The sequence below is a fragment of the Pistacia vera genome, unplaced genomic scaffold, assembly GCF_008641045.1.
Source record: "Pistacia vera cultivar Batoury unplaced genomic scaffold, PisVer_v2 Contig29, whole genome shotgun sequence".
Classification (NCBI taxonomy): domain Eukaryota; kingdom Viridiplantae; phylum Streptophyta; class Magnoliopsida; order Sapindales; family Anacardiaceae; genus Pistacia; species Pistacia vera.
In genome coordinates this window covers 684,751-700,993 of record NW_022196101.1, presented here as the reverse complement: position 1 = coordinate 700,993, position 16,243 = coordinate 684,751, and the positions used below count along the sequence as shown (strand labels likewise).

Here is a 16,243-nt window from a genome sequence, read left to right as displayed (position 1 = left end):
GACCTCTCTGATCATACCATTACTCAGTAACTTTTCAATCTCTTCGTTGACGATTTGGTTGCACTTTGGTGCGAATTTCCTTCTCCTCTGCTTTACTAGTGGGTGATCCGAATCTACTTTGAGGTGGTGGATCATTGCCTCCGGGCTGATTCCTATCATGTCAGCGTGGGATTAGGAGAAATAGTCTTGGTTTTGTCTGAAGAATTCTATCAGTTGCTCTGTTGTCTCGAGCCTGAGGCGAGAACCTATATGGGTCTTTCTTTCGAGGTCTTCCAGGTGTATCTATACTTCATCCAACTCTTCCATAGATGGTTGATCTGGCTCGGTCGGAGGGGTTGATGAGACTGTAATTGCTATGAAGCATTATCTTTGCTTTTAAAGGCATTCTTGTAACAATCTTTGGAAGCCTTAGGATCGCCTTTGATTTCCCGTGCTCTCCATTTGGTAGGAAACATGATTGTTTGGTGGAAGGTGTTTGGAACAGCTTGCATGTCGTGGATCTAAGGTTGGCCCAAGATGACGTTGTATGGTGAAGGATAGTTGATCACTAGAAAAACGGTCATCTTGTTGACTCCGTTGGCGTAAATAGGAAGGATAATCTCTCCGATGGTGTATTTTTGCTCAAAACTGAACCCGACCAGTAGGGTCGATCGTCTGTTGATGTTTGTTTCTTCCAGGCCCATAGCCTTCACTGCTTCAAGGAAAAGAATGTTTGCTAAGGATCCCCCGTTTATGAATACTCTCTTGACCAAGATGTTGGCGATCTCGAGGGAGATGACTAGAGCATCGTGATGGGGGGCAGCCAGGGTGATCGGCTCGTCGTCTTCAAATTGAATTACCTGGTGGGAGTGTGATCGGGAAGACGGATGGATGGATTGGATTTCATGGTGGTTGTTGGCTTTGGCGTAACGTTTGGCTGATGAGTCACTGACCCCATTGATCTCTAACCCTTCGGAGATAATTGAGCGGAATCCTTTCTACGTAGGTTCCCGTGGAGGTAGAGATGTTTCTTTCATGCTTTTTTGGCTGATGGTGTTTTTCCCTTTATCTGTCAATAGATCTCGGAGATGTCCCCTCTTCAATAATGCGGCAACCTCCAACCGCAGGGTAATGTAGTCTGCGGTAGGGGTATACACGGACCAAGCAATTCGCGAACTGATTGGGATTGGCTCGTAGATGCTTGAATCCGTCGCACTATCTAATGAGTCGAGCACAGTCTCGAACTGCTCGGTTCTTATACAAACCGAATACCAAATATGGGAGTACTCGGCTCAGAGGCTCGTCGATCTCTGTGAAGCTCGTCGGTGAATGAGTTATTGAGCTCAAACCTGATCGCCATCTCACGCTCGCGTCTTCGACTAAATGGCGCTCTCCTAGAGGACCCAAAGTCCTAGACTCCCACAGTCCACTTATTCTCCCTCCAAAAACAAACACAAATACCTAAAATCCCTAAGATCTAAACATAATCCGGAGACTCGAGAGACACTTTTCCTCCCAAGTCCCAACCCCAACCCCAACCCCAACCTCCCAAGTCTATATTCTGTAACCTTAACCCAAACTCGACAACCCCAATCCCAGTCCCTAGAACCAGTCGAAAAGGGAAGACAGGTTCCTCTCTCAAGCTTCAACCCTCACATTAAAATGAATCAGTGATTTCCTACAAAGTAAGCCAAAAAGTTGATTCTCAAGTTGTTTCTCTCTGCCCATTACCGAAGACTCCTTTCTCAAAGACCCAACCCGAAGTCCTCGAGACCCCGACCTGAAAACTAGTCGAAGTACTTAGCTTCATTTCTGAAGTTTCAAGTCTGACTTCCCTTTCTCTCTCTCGATTCTGGAATGGTATCAACCTAAGGTTTGTTTTTGTAACTTTTTTAATATCAATCTCCAATCCTTGTTCAATGTATCTATAATTTTTCTTTATATCGTGTTGATTTTGTTGAAAGCTGACACTTAAAGATTTTGTTTTGTCATCACTAGAGATCAAACCCATCACTCGCCGAGACAGGTTGAGGCCGATTTGTGCTTGACGCCATGAAGTTGTGACTCTGACTCTGTGAATATCAATCCTTGCTTGATTTTAGCATGAAGCTGCGAACATCAGGTATTTCTTCTTGGCATAATAACTTGAGGTACTAGCAATGCTAGTATACTACTGATTTAGTGATTATTCATATTGAATTTCTGATTACTGATTACTGATTACTGAATAGTGAATGCTAATCAATCAGTTGGAGTGAAATATATAAAATTATGTTGATTTTGTTGTTGTGGGGAAGAATAATGTCTATGTTTATATCGGGCTGGGGCGCTGGGTTAATCAACAAGATAGTCCGGTCCCTTACCTTTTTCTTGTATGATAATGATGTGAAATTTTTATTCCAAGTTTATAAATTATATTACAATAATAACTAATCATGTGTTTTTCTTATTTGCGAATAGATATGGCATCGACTCCATCGAGTTCCACTCCACAAAGGTCACGACCGGCAACTGACAGTAGTGCAACAACTACAGCTACTGTTAATGAAGAAGATATAGAAGCAACTGATGTTAACCCTTTTGTAAGGAAAAAGAGAGCTAAGACATCTGTAGTGTGGAAGGATTTTACAGAAATTAATGTTTCTAGTGGACCGAAGGCTGAATGCATTCATTGCAAAAAGAGGCTTGCCATGACGAGCACCAGGAGCACTACTCACCTTTCAAGGAACTTGAAGACTTGTGTACGGCGAAAGCTCTTTGAGAAGCAACAACAAAGGTTTTTCGAAGCAACAAATCCATCTGATGCAGGTAATGTTATCCTGTTCTTACCGGAGGTAAATTTGACATGGCAAAAATGCGGGAATTAGTGGTCACTTGGGTGCTAATACATGAGCATCCTTTTACTGTCGTGGAGGAAGAAGGATTTAATAACATGTAGAGGTATGCGATCCCAGAGTGGGAAAAGATTTGTCGTAGGATGTGTAAAAATGATGTTGTTACTTTGTTTGAAAGGGAGAAGATAAAGCTGAAGAATTTGTTGAAGGATGTTGACAGAATAAGCTTAACGACCGATTTATGGAAGTCAAGTAATCAAAGGATTGAGTATATGGTATTGACGGGGCATTTCGTAGATGGTAATTGGAGGTTACAGAAATGGATTCTAAACTTCTTACACATAGCTCCTCCACGCACTAATTCCCAAATTGCAGATTTAATTTATAAGTGTCTGAACGAATGGGGTATAAAGAACAAGGTGTACACGATATCAGTGGATAATGTATCAAGTAATGATGCAACAATCCAGATTTTAAAGAGGAATTTGGCAATTGACAATAGGTTGCTTTGTAGAGAGAGATTATTCCATGTTAGGTGTTGCGCACACATCTTGAACCTTATTGTTCAAGATGGGCTGTCCAAAATAAGGTCCATTATTGATGATCTTCGTGATAGTGTGGCCTATGTGAAACATATAGAGAGCAGGCTTATTGTTTTTTCAGAAATAGTGCAAATTTTGCGTTTGCCCAATCAGAAGTTGATCCTAGACTGCAAGACAAGGTGGAATTTCACTTTTGAGATGTTGTCAATTGCAGTGACGTTTAAAAATATCTTTCAAAGGTATAAAGAGAAAGACCCACATTATAATTGTTGTCCTAGTGTAGAGGAATGGGTAAAGGTGGAGCAAGTTTGTGAAGTGTTGGGTGTGTTTAGTACCATTACTAATGTAATTTCTAGGAGTGAATACCCGACTGCAAATATGTATCTCAGTGAGATTTTTCGAGTTAAGGTTATGCTAGATTAAAATTCAATGGATGAAAATGATTTTATTCGGCATATGGTTATGAAAATGAAACAGAAATTTGACAAGTATTGGGGAGAATGCAACTTGTTGATGTGTGTACCTGCTATCCTAGATCCTAGGTGTAAAATGGTAGTGTTGGACTATTGTTTACCTAAAATGTATGGTGAGATTGATGCCCAAGTACATAAGAGAAAAGTTAAAGATGTGTTATATCAAATTTACCAAGAGTATGTTGATGATTATCAATCTCAATCCTCAAACATTGAACAACCAACTGCAATGGTTCCTCGGGGCAATGAACAAACAGAACCTAATGTGTCTAGATTTGCAATGTTTGCAGAACATATGAAAACGATTCAAAGTATTCCACCAGAGAAATCAGAGTTAGATAGTTATCTGGGAGAGGGTTGTTCCATGTTTGGGGAGGGGAATTGTATGAAATTTGAAGCATTGGATTGGTGGAAGGTTAATACAATGAAGTATCGAATCTTGAGTAGGGTGGCTTGTGATATACTAGCAATCCCTCTAACTATAGTGGCTTCAGAGGCCTCGTTTAGTGCTGGCATCAGAGTAATGGAAACGTATCGAGCCTCATTGTCTCCCAAACAGTACAAGTGCTCCTTTGTGAAGGTGATTAGTGTCGTCATCTCAATGGAGTTCATAGAAAGAACAAAGTAAGTGTAAATTGTAATAGGTGATTAGTATTTATGCATTTTCACTTACTAGATAGTAGTTACTTTCATTTTTGTAACTGAAACTAATATTTTCCCTTGACGTAATTTACAAAAAGCAAAAACAAGTGGAGATTTAGCTTCCAATCGAGTGAAGCTTACAAAGGTTGAATGCATTTTTTGGCCAGAATCCTTAAGTATCCATCAACCCTTGATCACTTATGTAGTTATGTTTCATAATAAAACAGTTTTTATTCTTTATTTACATGTCATTTACAACTGGCTTTTTGTCTTAATGTTCAAGATTTTTTTGCATATAAAGGTTGGTTTTTGTAAAGATCTGTTGGTTGTTTGAGAGGATGGAGAAGAGATATGTTTCATAATACAACGGTTGGTTTTTTTAAGTGTTGTTGTGAACCTAAGTTGTAATGATGTTATCGTGGTTCTTGTGAAGTGTTTATTTATGTTATGTTATTGTTGAACTTGTGATGTTGTTTGAGAGGATGGACTACGAAGAAAAGATGTGATTCTTGTGAAGTGTTTATTTATGTTATGTTATTGTTGAACTTGTGATGTTGTTTGAGAAGATGGACAATGGAGAAAAGATGTGATTCTTGTGAAGTCTTTATTTATGTTATTGTTGAACTTGTGATGTTGTTTGAGAGGATGGACTATGGAGAAAAAATGTGATTCTTGTGAAGTGTTTATTTATGTGATGTTATTGTTCAACTTGTGACTTTTGTGCAGTGTTTATTTATGTGATGTTATTGTTGAAATTGTGATTCTTGTGAAGTTTTTATTTATATGATGTCCATTGAGTTTTAAACTGGAGATTTTGTTGATTTTACCTTACATGTTTGTCCTGAAATTTAGATATTCTATAATTCTAATTAGGGGTGTTTATTGTTGCTGCATATTTTTTTATTTTGGAGTTCTAGACTTTGCTGGAAGGTCTTTTGCTCTTTGCTAGGCATAATATGTTTGTCCTCATTCCTAACATTTTGTAATTCTAAGTAGGGTATTTATTGTTGCTGCAGCATGCATGTTTTTTGAATTTGGAATTTTAGACTTTGCTGGAAGGTCTTTTGCTGGGTAGAATATGTTGGCCTAAAATTTTGATATTCTATAATTCTAATTAGGGGTATTTATTGCACCTACAGGTATTTGAATTAGGGGTGTTTATGGTTGCTGTAGGTTTTTTGAATATGGAGTTCTAGACTTTGCTGTAAGGTCTTTTGCTCTTTGCTGGATAGAATATGTTGGCATGAAATTTAGATATTCTATAATTTTAATGATGTATATTTTCTTGCTGCAGGTTCAAAGGGTAAAAGTCTGGTGAAAGGTAAAATGAGTAGGTGACCCGTGACTTGGTTGCTCAACTACTGTAAATTTGGTCTTGCTTTGCCAAATGCCAACAGGTTGTATCATGGCTGGTGTATATTTTGTTTTATGTTAGTTTGGACTTTGGAAGCAGTTGGCTTGGCCATTGTATTATGCATGTGAATGAGATAAATCCAAAGTCCCAAGTCCCAACCTTTAAATGTAATTATGTATTATGTAAAAATGTACTGGCTCCTTATAATTATGTATTATGTAAATATGCACTGGCTCCTTAATCTTGAAAATATTAATCAAGAAACTTCTACTCTGGATTCTGTAATCATGATTCTCAAGTTGGATTCGGTTGAAAATGTAATTTGATTGCATGTGTGGTTTCAATTTCAATTTGTTATACTGTAATATTAAAACTATTATTTCAAGCTTTTAATCGAGCTCCATTTCGAGCCTGGTAATGAACACATACTCGAGCTCCATTAACGAGCTTGGCTATAATCGAATTGAGTTCAACACATTCTCGAGCCAATCAAACTATTCGCGAGCACGAACTAATTGACGATCTCGATCTCAGATTTTCCCTGCTCGTCGAGCTCGAGCTCGAACTCAAGCCCATTGAACAGATTGCGAGCCGAGCACAAGTCGATCACTGTTCGGCTCGGCTCGGTTCGTATACACCCCTAGTCCGCAATGTTATGTTCATGGTCATCGTGGAACTCGCACCACTTAGTTGTGTCTCTCCTTGCTTTGGCATTGAGCTTGTCTGGCCACTTAACGCTAAATCCCATTCCTTTCATGATCGCCACGACCTAGGCTAGTTCGACATTGAGGTTGTACTCTGGTATTTTGTATCGGCTCGGTCTGACTGGTCTGTTGTCAATTCTAAGTGGTTGGCGGTCATATGGTTTCCTGACTTTGTTTAGGTTACGTAAAGGGGGTTGGTAACGAGGTTCAATCGATCTGAGCTCTGGCCTCCTATCATTCCGCCTTGGGTCATACTGGCGTGTATTGCCCGATTCATCTTATCATCTTCCCACCTTATTTGAATCACTGCGCTGGCCAAGACGTCCTCCATCATGGTGCAATCAAGCTTCGTTAGTTCTTTGTATAATTCACCATCCGGGAGGAGACCCTTCCTAAAGGCGTCTATAGTTGTCTCGGGTAGAGATTGGCGTTTGCCTCGGCCCCGCGGGGATCCGTCCTGACCCGACCCAAATGGGTCGGGGAATCCCCGAAAAAAAACGGGGATAGGGCCGGGGATGGTCCTTAGTTATGTCCCCACATCCGGGGACGGGCCGGGGAAGGGGATAGTGCAATCCCCGCCCCAGACCGCCCCGTATTTTTGAGAATTTTTTTTTTTTGTTTCCTTTACGAGATTGTATATAAAGTTAAAGTTTAAATCATAATTTTAAGTAATTTATCTAAATTTTTGATATATCCTTTTATAATATTTTCTAATGTTTGTATTAAATTTATAGAAAAATAATTTAAACAAGGGAGTTTAATAATTAAATATATGTATTATTACTTTGTGAATTTCACAAAATAATAATACATGGGACATGACCCAAAAATAAATTTAATTAGATTATTACAATTTACAAACCAATATAAGAATATATACAATTGCTTAAGGACTTACAAATTACATAAATTCAATTATCCTTGTAATTAATTAATTGATCAATTAAATATGATGTTAAACTTAATCAAATAATGGGATTTGTCCCTTTCACAAGTGGACTAATTTTATTAGTTGTAGTGGAGATAGTGTTTTATGAATTAATTCACCAATTTACTTAGCAAATTATGTTAAGATTGAATTTAGTTATATTAATTTCATGAAAAATTAATTAATTAACATGGCTAACTAAACCTAAGCCTCCATACAATTGAATAATTAAGCAATTTAGTTTTGATTTACACGAGGCAAAAATCCCCGCGGGGATAAATTCCCCGTGAAGCCCCGTTTATCTGGCCGGGCCGGGACAGGGTAACTGGGATGGGCCCGGGGCATGGGGTCCCTGGCCTCGACCCGGCCCGCACCCATCTCTAGTCTCGGGGTTACACGAAGGGATGGAAATTTTTTTTTTGTTGAATCTGCTGACGTACTCTCTCAGCGGCTCCCCCATTCTCTAGTATACTTTGTACAGGTCGGCCGATAGTTTCTCAAGTTTTTTGCTACTGGCGAATTGTTCCACGAAGGTGTCAATGAGCTGTGCGAATGAGTCGTGGAGCCGTTCGGGAGATTGGTGTACCACTAAAGAGTTGGATCAGATAAGCTTGAACCAAAACTCTTACACATGCAGGCTTCCTTTAGCGTTCGGGATATCGAGATAGTGAACATTGCCGTCATAGGGCTTCATGCCAGGGATAGTGAATTTGTGGGGCATGTCGGCTAGCGTGATCGCATCCATGAAGGGCGAATCGGCATAGCAGTGAGACTTGCTCTTTTTGGTGGGGATCGGCATTCCTGGTATGCGCCTCATCACTGCCTCCACGTCGGCCAGTCTCTTGGCCAATATCTGTTCCATGGGAGAGGGGGATACTACTAGGTCATCCCGCTTGACTTGGTCGGCCATAGGATTCGCACTCGGCGCATTTTATTGGGTCAATCCGCGTGGTGTAGCCTAGTGAATCCTTCATGTATCGCTTGGTAGCCTGAATCCCTATTCATTCCCTCCGGTTGGGTGACCCCCATTGTAACTGATCGGGTGTTTCGCCCTACATGAATGGTTAGGGGGGTTGTTTGGTACTCGCTCAATCCGTTGGGATGGATGGACTCGAGCAGGATGGTTTGATTTGGGTGACCGTTCGACCCGCGAGGGTGAACCAAGCCGATTGGAGTTTGTGTAGGGATGGTTGACTGAAGGTGAGGTGGGATGGCGAGGATGAGCGGTTCTTGTTGCAGCAGGCTTTCTATCACTTGGACGCCTTGACCTTGTCCCTGAGGCGAATCGACTGAGAGGGGTTCCATTGGTTGAGTCATTGGTCAACGATGAATTAGGACCGAATCATCGACCAATGACGAACATAGTTGACGCGCCTTTTATCTGAGGTCGCGACTTTCTGCTCTGGAGTTTGGAGAGGTTGCATAGATGGAACCGAGGCGCGGAACCAATTGGGTGGTACCTGACAAGGCAGAAGCTCAAGATCATAAAACTGACTTACCTTCTCTTTCAGAGACTGGTTTTCAGCCCTGAATGAGGCATTTTCGGTCCGGATGGCAGTGTTCTCAACTTCTAGTGCGACTACCTTGTCTGAGTTCTGCTGCATGAGGGCGGTTTGAGCCTTCAGTTTGGCCTCAAGGCCGGGGTTAGCATTGTTAGAATTGTCAGCCATGGAAAGTTTCTTTATGTAACAGGGTTTGTTGAGCCGAATGATTGCTAAAGGCCCCACGATGGGCACCAAACTGTATACGTAAAAATCTACCTGTACGAAAGGAGGGACTGATCCCGTGAGGTTGAGGCCACTAGCAATCTGTTGCACCTGCACACGTAGAGAAACAAATGTGAAGCGACGGAAAGCATCGGGGTGATGTTTGCCGTAGGCACTCCGACGCTCAAGTCAGCAAGGCTAAAAGAGGCTAATTTAATGAGGGCTAGGGAATAGAGAGGTTACCAGAAGTCTAGTCGGGGACTATGACTACGACTATAATGCGAACTTCTCTAGCGGGAACTCCGGGGTTTGAAGGTGTAATGTCCTGTGTCTTGTGAGAGGGCTGGCCTCTGTTTAAATTGTGACTGTTTGGTTTCCCAATCCCGATGGGATTAGGAGTCCTCGTAGCAATCGTTCCTCCTAGGGATGTATCCTTTGGCCCTTTTATCCTGGCGTGAAAAGGAGTCTGAGCATGACTCAGATACGAACCTTGGAGGAATTGGGATAATACTTGACTGCCTTATCAGAGTTCAAGTAGGAGTGTGATCCGTAGGTGACCGTGGGCTCCGAATTTGACCATAAGCGCAGAAGGTGTGCTAGGATCAGGAGGCCCAGGTCCTGATGGTACGGACCGAATGGGCCTCATCTAGGGAATTCTAGCCTGGGCCACATCGGGCCTGGGCCTAGGCTTTCAGCTTGGATAATGGTATGTACATCTCTGGGCTTATTTGGGTTGGAGACACTTTTTGGCCCTAACAATTACATGCCTGGCTAGTAATGGCTAATTAAGGATTATCTATACTGCTGTTAGTCCTACCGTTGTGACGGCTAAAAGAAACTTTTCAATAAGATTTTTTACTTGATTTCCACTCAAATTATTAATTTAATTTAACCTTCTCTAGTTCTTTTAGATTCTCACTAATCTTATAATTATTAACTTAATTTTATTCGTTGGTTTTCCCCGCAGAATATGGAAGATACATTCTGATGGACTTTTCATCACTTACATTCATATATAGAATGTAGTCATTCGAGTCAAAATTCCAATGCGAAATTTGCCTATTCATGGACACTGGACCTCCCCATCTAAATCTTTCAATGTCAAAGGGTCGCTCAATTGCGTACTTGAATGGTCCTGGAACCTTTTCCAGGCATTAACAGGTCGGGGAAACGGTGAAAGAAGTCCTAAACAGATTAATATTTTTTTTAATTCACAGGACAGGTAAACTATACGGATGATAATGAATAACATTGATAAGGAGAAGATATATAGATTCATGAACTGATATTTCTCAATCACCATTTACCAAAATCAAAAGTACTGGACAGAATTTGATCCTCATGTACTTTTTTGAACCAATACGCACCCTAGCTTTAACTGACAGCAGTTTTATTCAATAACTTTAACTGGCAACCGTTATTTCAAAAAGTTAAACTTCGTATCTTTACCTGACATTGCAAGAGTTGTGGTTTAGTCTGTAATCACAGAACAAAATTAATGAAAGCAATCAAAACAATACGGAGGAGTGAGTACAACGGATTGGTTCAATCACATTCAAACTTAGTAAAACAGAGCAAGTATAAACAAGTTTTAGTTGTACATTCCCAGACTGATGCTACAAAGCATCTAATATTAATAAAAGAATAACCAACTAGAAATACAATATTGTCCGAACATAAATCCCTGATGAATAGTGTTAATCAAAGAGTGTCTTAGCAGAGGATCGAAGAGAGAAGATGAAGCCATACCTTGCGTAAGCGCGAAGTTCAGGCGGGTGAAGGTGAATCTTATTGTTGATAATTCAATACAAAAATTTCAGAATTTTACTAAGCTAGCTTTCTTTGTTTTTTTTTTTTTTTTTTTTAATCTCAATTACAGTACAATACTTTGAGAATCACCATAGGCTCCGTTTGGTTGGGTTTTGGGAATACTATTATTAGTATTCTCAAAAAAGTTAAACAGTAAAATGCCCAAAAACTCACAATATTATCTAATATTATTCAACTTTTTTTAAACCCCCTAAATTTGTTAATTTAATTAAATACTCTAAATATTTTTTTCGAAATTGTAAAAACACCCCTAAACCCACATTATACCAGATTCTGGCCACCACTGCCAGAAGTTGACCGGAATCTGATATAATGGCGCACTACCAGCTGAATCTAGCCAGTAGTGCACCGATCTAGCCTTTTTCGACCAGATCCACGGTGGATCTGGCTGAAAAAGGCCAGATTTAAGGCTAAAGATCTGGCCGTCCTTTGGCCGTAACCAGACGTCAACGACGGCCAACATATGGTCGTCGTTGACCATCAACGACAGCCAACATATGGTCATCGTTGACTATCGACGACGGCCGTATCTTTGGCCGACGTTGACCAGCAAATGCGGCCAGATCCACCGTGGATCTGGCCGAAAAAGGCAATATAGGCGCACGACCGACAAGATCCAGTTGGTCATGCACCGATACGGCGACTACGGCCACCCTCCGGCGGTGGTGGCCGGCTGTGATTATTCAATGGGTGGGTTGGGGATGTTTTTGTTAACTTTTAAAGTTTTATTATAGGGGTGTTTAGTAAATAAACAAACATAGGGGGTATTTTATTAATTTCTAAGTCCTACATCGTAATACCCGCCCAATTTAACTTTTTTAACTTTTTTCAAAAAAAATTTCTAAAAAATGCAAAAAAGTGAACCAAACGGAGTCTATGTATTTATAGGCTTTTTTAAACCTTAGTTACATCAGTTTTCCTAAAGCTTTCCTGATTACATTAATTCTCCTAAAGCTACTAGAAATAGAATTTTCCTTTTGTTCTAACCCAAGACTAATTCTTGGACACACTTTTACCTACTTCAAGTTAGGTTAATTTGAATTTCAACATATAATGTTATCCCAATTTAAAACAATATATTTCCTCAAATTCTTTAAATCTACTGTTTATACAAACAATATATATCCTCAATAACATAGCACTAAATAACAAAGAAGGATGGTCAAAATAGTACAGAAGAAACAAGCACAACAGCAGAGCCCAAGAGTGATGCTGAAAGCCCAGAAAATCACTGCACGAGATTTGGTAAGAGCGATACAGGAATGGAACAAAAATCGAAGCTGGCTTGATGGTAGTCTCTTTAACAATAGCTCTTGCCCATTATTCCAAGAGATAAGACTGCCTCTGTGGGGTATAAACTTGCCTCCAAATTTGATCTTCATCCTGAATTTTTTCGACTGCCGTTGCTTCATATCATATAAATATGAGCAATCTGTGACCTCGCCTTCATCTTTCTGGTACTTAAACATCATTACCTCACCATCTCTCAAGGCTGCCACGGCAACTAAATACTTAAAATTTGGCAAAGTTTTGTAGGTTATAGAAGACTTGAAGTTTGTATATTTGTTGACTCTGCCATTGGTCCATTACTGTCCACCAAAATCTTCCAAAATCTATACATCAAGTTGGGTATCTGAAACTGTGTACAAATGCAAGATTTCCACCCATCTCCAATAAATTGTTCCTACATTCGTTGGTTTTCCCTGCAGAATCTGGAAGATACATTCTGATGGATTTTTCATCACTCGAGACATACCGTTGCAAAATTTGTCCGTTTATGGACACAGGATCTCTCCATCTAAACCTTTCAATGTCGAATTGGGATGTGCCAGCTTCCATTGGGAAATACAAGAATTGAAGTGACAGATTAGGCATGGCAATGTTCCCCGAGATTTCGGGGACCCGTCCCACCCCGCCCCATATGGGGCGGGGAAGCCCCTGTTTTTTTTGGGATAGGGGCGGGGGTGGGGAGTGTTTTAATCCCCGTCCTCGGGGATGGGGATGGGGCCGGGGTGGGTGATGCCTTTCCCCCGGCCCGTCCCATATATAATATATAAAATTAAAAAAATGTATATGTATATATTTACTTTTTACTAATATCCATATATTTCACCTAATTACACAATTATCCTTCCTATATAAACCCATATTTTTCTAATTTCCCTCACTCCAAACAATTGAACAAGAACAAACCCTGACCCATATTTATGTATAATTAATTATGTTTAAACAATTAATTTAAGTGTTTGTCATGTGGACGAGAATTAACTATTATATTTGGTAATGCTCAAATTAATTTATGTTTATATAAAATTAACGGGGCGGGGACGGGCCTCCAACATTCCCCTTTGGGGCGGGGAAGGGGAATTCCTATCATCCCCGTAACGGGGATGGGGCAGGGGTGGGGAATGATTTTGAGGGTGGGGATGAGTACGGTGAATGAGATCCCCGCCCCATTGCCATGCCTATGACAGATGAAGATTCATGTCAATTGAAATATCTATTTAATAGTTTTCTTATAGCACCTTTTGGTGTGGGACAATAGTGGTTCATCCAATCTAATTTTCAAACTTCCAAATTATACATTTTATCTATGTGTTTATTTAGTTATCTATTTTTATTTTTATTTTTTTTATTTTTTTGTTTTTGCTTTCCAATCATGTGTTTATGTATTTATTTAAGTTGAGGCATTAGAAACAAGCCATTTATTTATCTATTTATGAGCTAAACAAAAGATTAGGGGGAGTTTGTAATAGCCGCTTTCTACTCAAATACTCATAAAACATGTACATAATAAAATACATATAAAATAGTATAAAAAGTTGGGCCCAGATTTTTCTTTCATTAAACATATACATTCTTTATACCAAAATTCGTATCATGTACAAAACTATCAAAAACAAGATGGACAGTGTAGCCATTTCCCCTCGCTTGCCGACACCCATCCGACCGTGTCCTTACCTAGATCTTGCAAAACATAGGAAAACAACGGGGTAAGCACTGAAACAATGCTCAGTAAGTAAATTCTCTCCTCATCTAACCCCGTAACTCTCTCTCTAATTCTTTCCTTACAATGCTCATTTACTCTTTCTCTTATACTTCTCTCTATTTCTCTTTCTTATAACTCTTTTCTACTAACTCTCTTTAGTAGTCACGGCCTCATCTTACCGGAGGCACGGCCGGGGCTCGCTCTCGCTCTACTTGACTTCTACTCATTTTAGCCAATCGGACTCGGTTATGCATGGATTCGAAACCTTTGGCCATGTGAGTGTATAAACTCTCTCTCGGGTACTCTCGGGTATAGCCCTCATCTGCATGCACTCTCACGAGCTACACCACCTCTCTCTCATACTTATGTTGCTCTCTCAATGTGGCATACATGCGGGAATACTCTACCCATAGCTCACGGGTTCCCCATCGCACAACCTATTCTATTCTCTTATTTCTCTATTTTCTCTTAATATAGCTCACACTCAAAGTTCTCTACGCTTTCTCTACTCTCTAATGCAATTAATGTATATGGATGACTCATGCTCATTAATGCACTCATGAAATGTAATTATGCCATGTAGCAAAAATTAAGGCATTCTACTCTTACTCATGCTTCTCTTGAGCATTTCATCATACAACTCATGTGCATATACAACTTTATGTTAACAATAACTCTTCTCTTCTCTTGAACCTTCCAATATGGGAGAAAACTCTCTCATAAACTCTAATTTCATGTCAATGATAGAAACACTTCTATAGGGTTTACTCAAACTCCCTTCAACTTCAATCAAACTCAACTCAACATCATAAAATCTCAACACTTCTCATATTCCAATACATTCAGTACTCATCAATAACTATAATCTCATCTCAACAAATATAATACATACACAATCATTCATTCATTCATACATAAGTCTCTACTCAAAGGAGTTCTTAAATCTTAACTTGGGTTGAATTTACTTAATTTGTGGGTAAGTGACTTCTCTAACACTTCTCATTTCCCTTGTTGTCTTGTCTTCTCTCTACAACTATAACAATAACAACAATATAAGACTCAATACAACTATAAGCAAACTCACATCTAAAACAAAAATCCTTACCTTAGGATGCTTTGGATTCAAACTCTACTAAAATTACCCCAAAAACTCCCAAAAACTCCTTAGAAATCTTGGAAAATTGAATGAAGGATTGAAAGGAAGTAGAGAGTGAAAGTAGCGGTGGAAATGGGTGAAATGAGGGTTACTACACTTAATCCCTTATTTAGCTCATATTATAACCACTCTTTCCCATTTTGCCCTTGTTCTTCTTTGAAAATTCCATCTTTATCCTTTGATTCATTACACTCACACTCACACCCCCAACTCCAACACATTCTCTACTAAATTTCCTTACATTTTACTCCCCACTTTTCCTGCTAATTAGGGGTAGAATAGTCATTTTACCCCTATGGAGAATTCTCTAGAACTCTCAAGAAACTTTTCTGCCGTCTCGTCGCCGCAGCGAAGCAAATCCTGTCGCCTCGGCGAAAAATTACAGAACCGACATCACAACACAGAGCTGACGTCGCCGCGGCGAAGACTGTACTACCAAGATTCCTCAAATCTCAACCAAAACTACCAACATACAAACTCAATTGAAGCTAGATCAATGAACATTTAAGTAATATAACAAATCTTAACTACGTACCTCAAGCAGGGGCGTTACAGAGTTTTCAGAAATGTTTATGGTACTAAACACATGTGCGTTGTACTTTTTTCCCTTGACCAAGTTTTATCCCATTGATTTTCCTAATAACGTTTTTAATAAGGCAGTATGAAGCACGTCCAACTTTACGTTATAGTTACATTATTTCTTTACTTAGGTTTTTTTCTATTAGGTTTTTTTTTTTTTTTTTTTTTTTTTTTTTTTTTTTTTTTTTTTAGAGTAAAGTTAAATACAATTATCTGTAAATAGTGAAGGTTCAAGGGAGAGTTTTGTAAAATATTATGGACCTCCACCGCCATAAACTTTGAGGCGGTGGGGCGGTCAAAAGGGGCAGGGGCTGTTTTCTATAAATACCCCACTCCCCTTCACTCTTAGATTGTAAAAATTTGAGAGGTTTTAAACAAATATCAATTAAGTCCAATAGCTCTCAATTCTCTTATTTTGTCCCTTCTCTCTTTATATGTTAATTTATTCTCTTAGTTAATTATTATACAACAGCAAAAAGTTATCAAGAAGGATGGTTTATTTAATAAAAAAAATATAGTTATTTTAG

The 16,243-nt window shown here is 39.4% G+C and overlaps 1 protein-coding gene across 1 annotated transcript; it reads left to right on the top strand.

The window, feature by feature from the left end:
• The first annotated feature begins 2,441 nt into the window (after positions 1-2,441).
• Positions 2,442-3,778, top strand: LOC116134599 (zinc finger BED domain-containing protein RICESLEEPER 2-like). The gene is made up of 2 exons (XM_031420284.1): positions 2,442-2,813; positions 2,918-3,778. The coding sequence occupies exons 1-2, from the start codon at positions 2,442-2,444 to the stop codon at positions 3,776-3,778; spliced, it is 1,233 nt and encodes a 410-aa protein (XP_031276144.1).
• Positions 3,779-16,243: the final 12,465 nt, after the last annotated feature.

Bases quoted from the DNA above. Each gene is read 5' to 3' on its own strand.
- LOC116134599 (XM_031420284.1), top strand. From the start codon at position 2,442: ATGGCATCGACTCCATCGAGTTCCACTCCACAAAGGTCACGACCGGCA. The intron at 2,814-2,917 runs GTAAATTTGACA...AATAACATGTAG, and splicing joins TTATCCTGTTCTTACCGGAG to AGGTATGCGATCCCAGAGTG.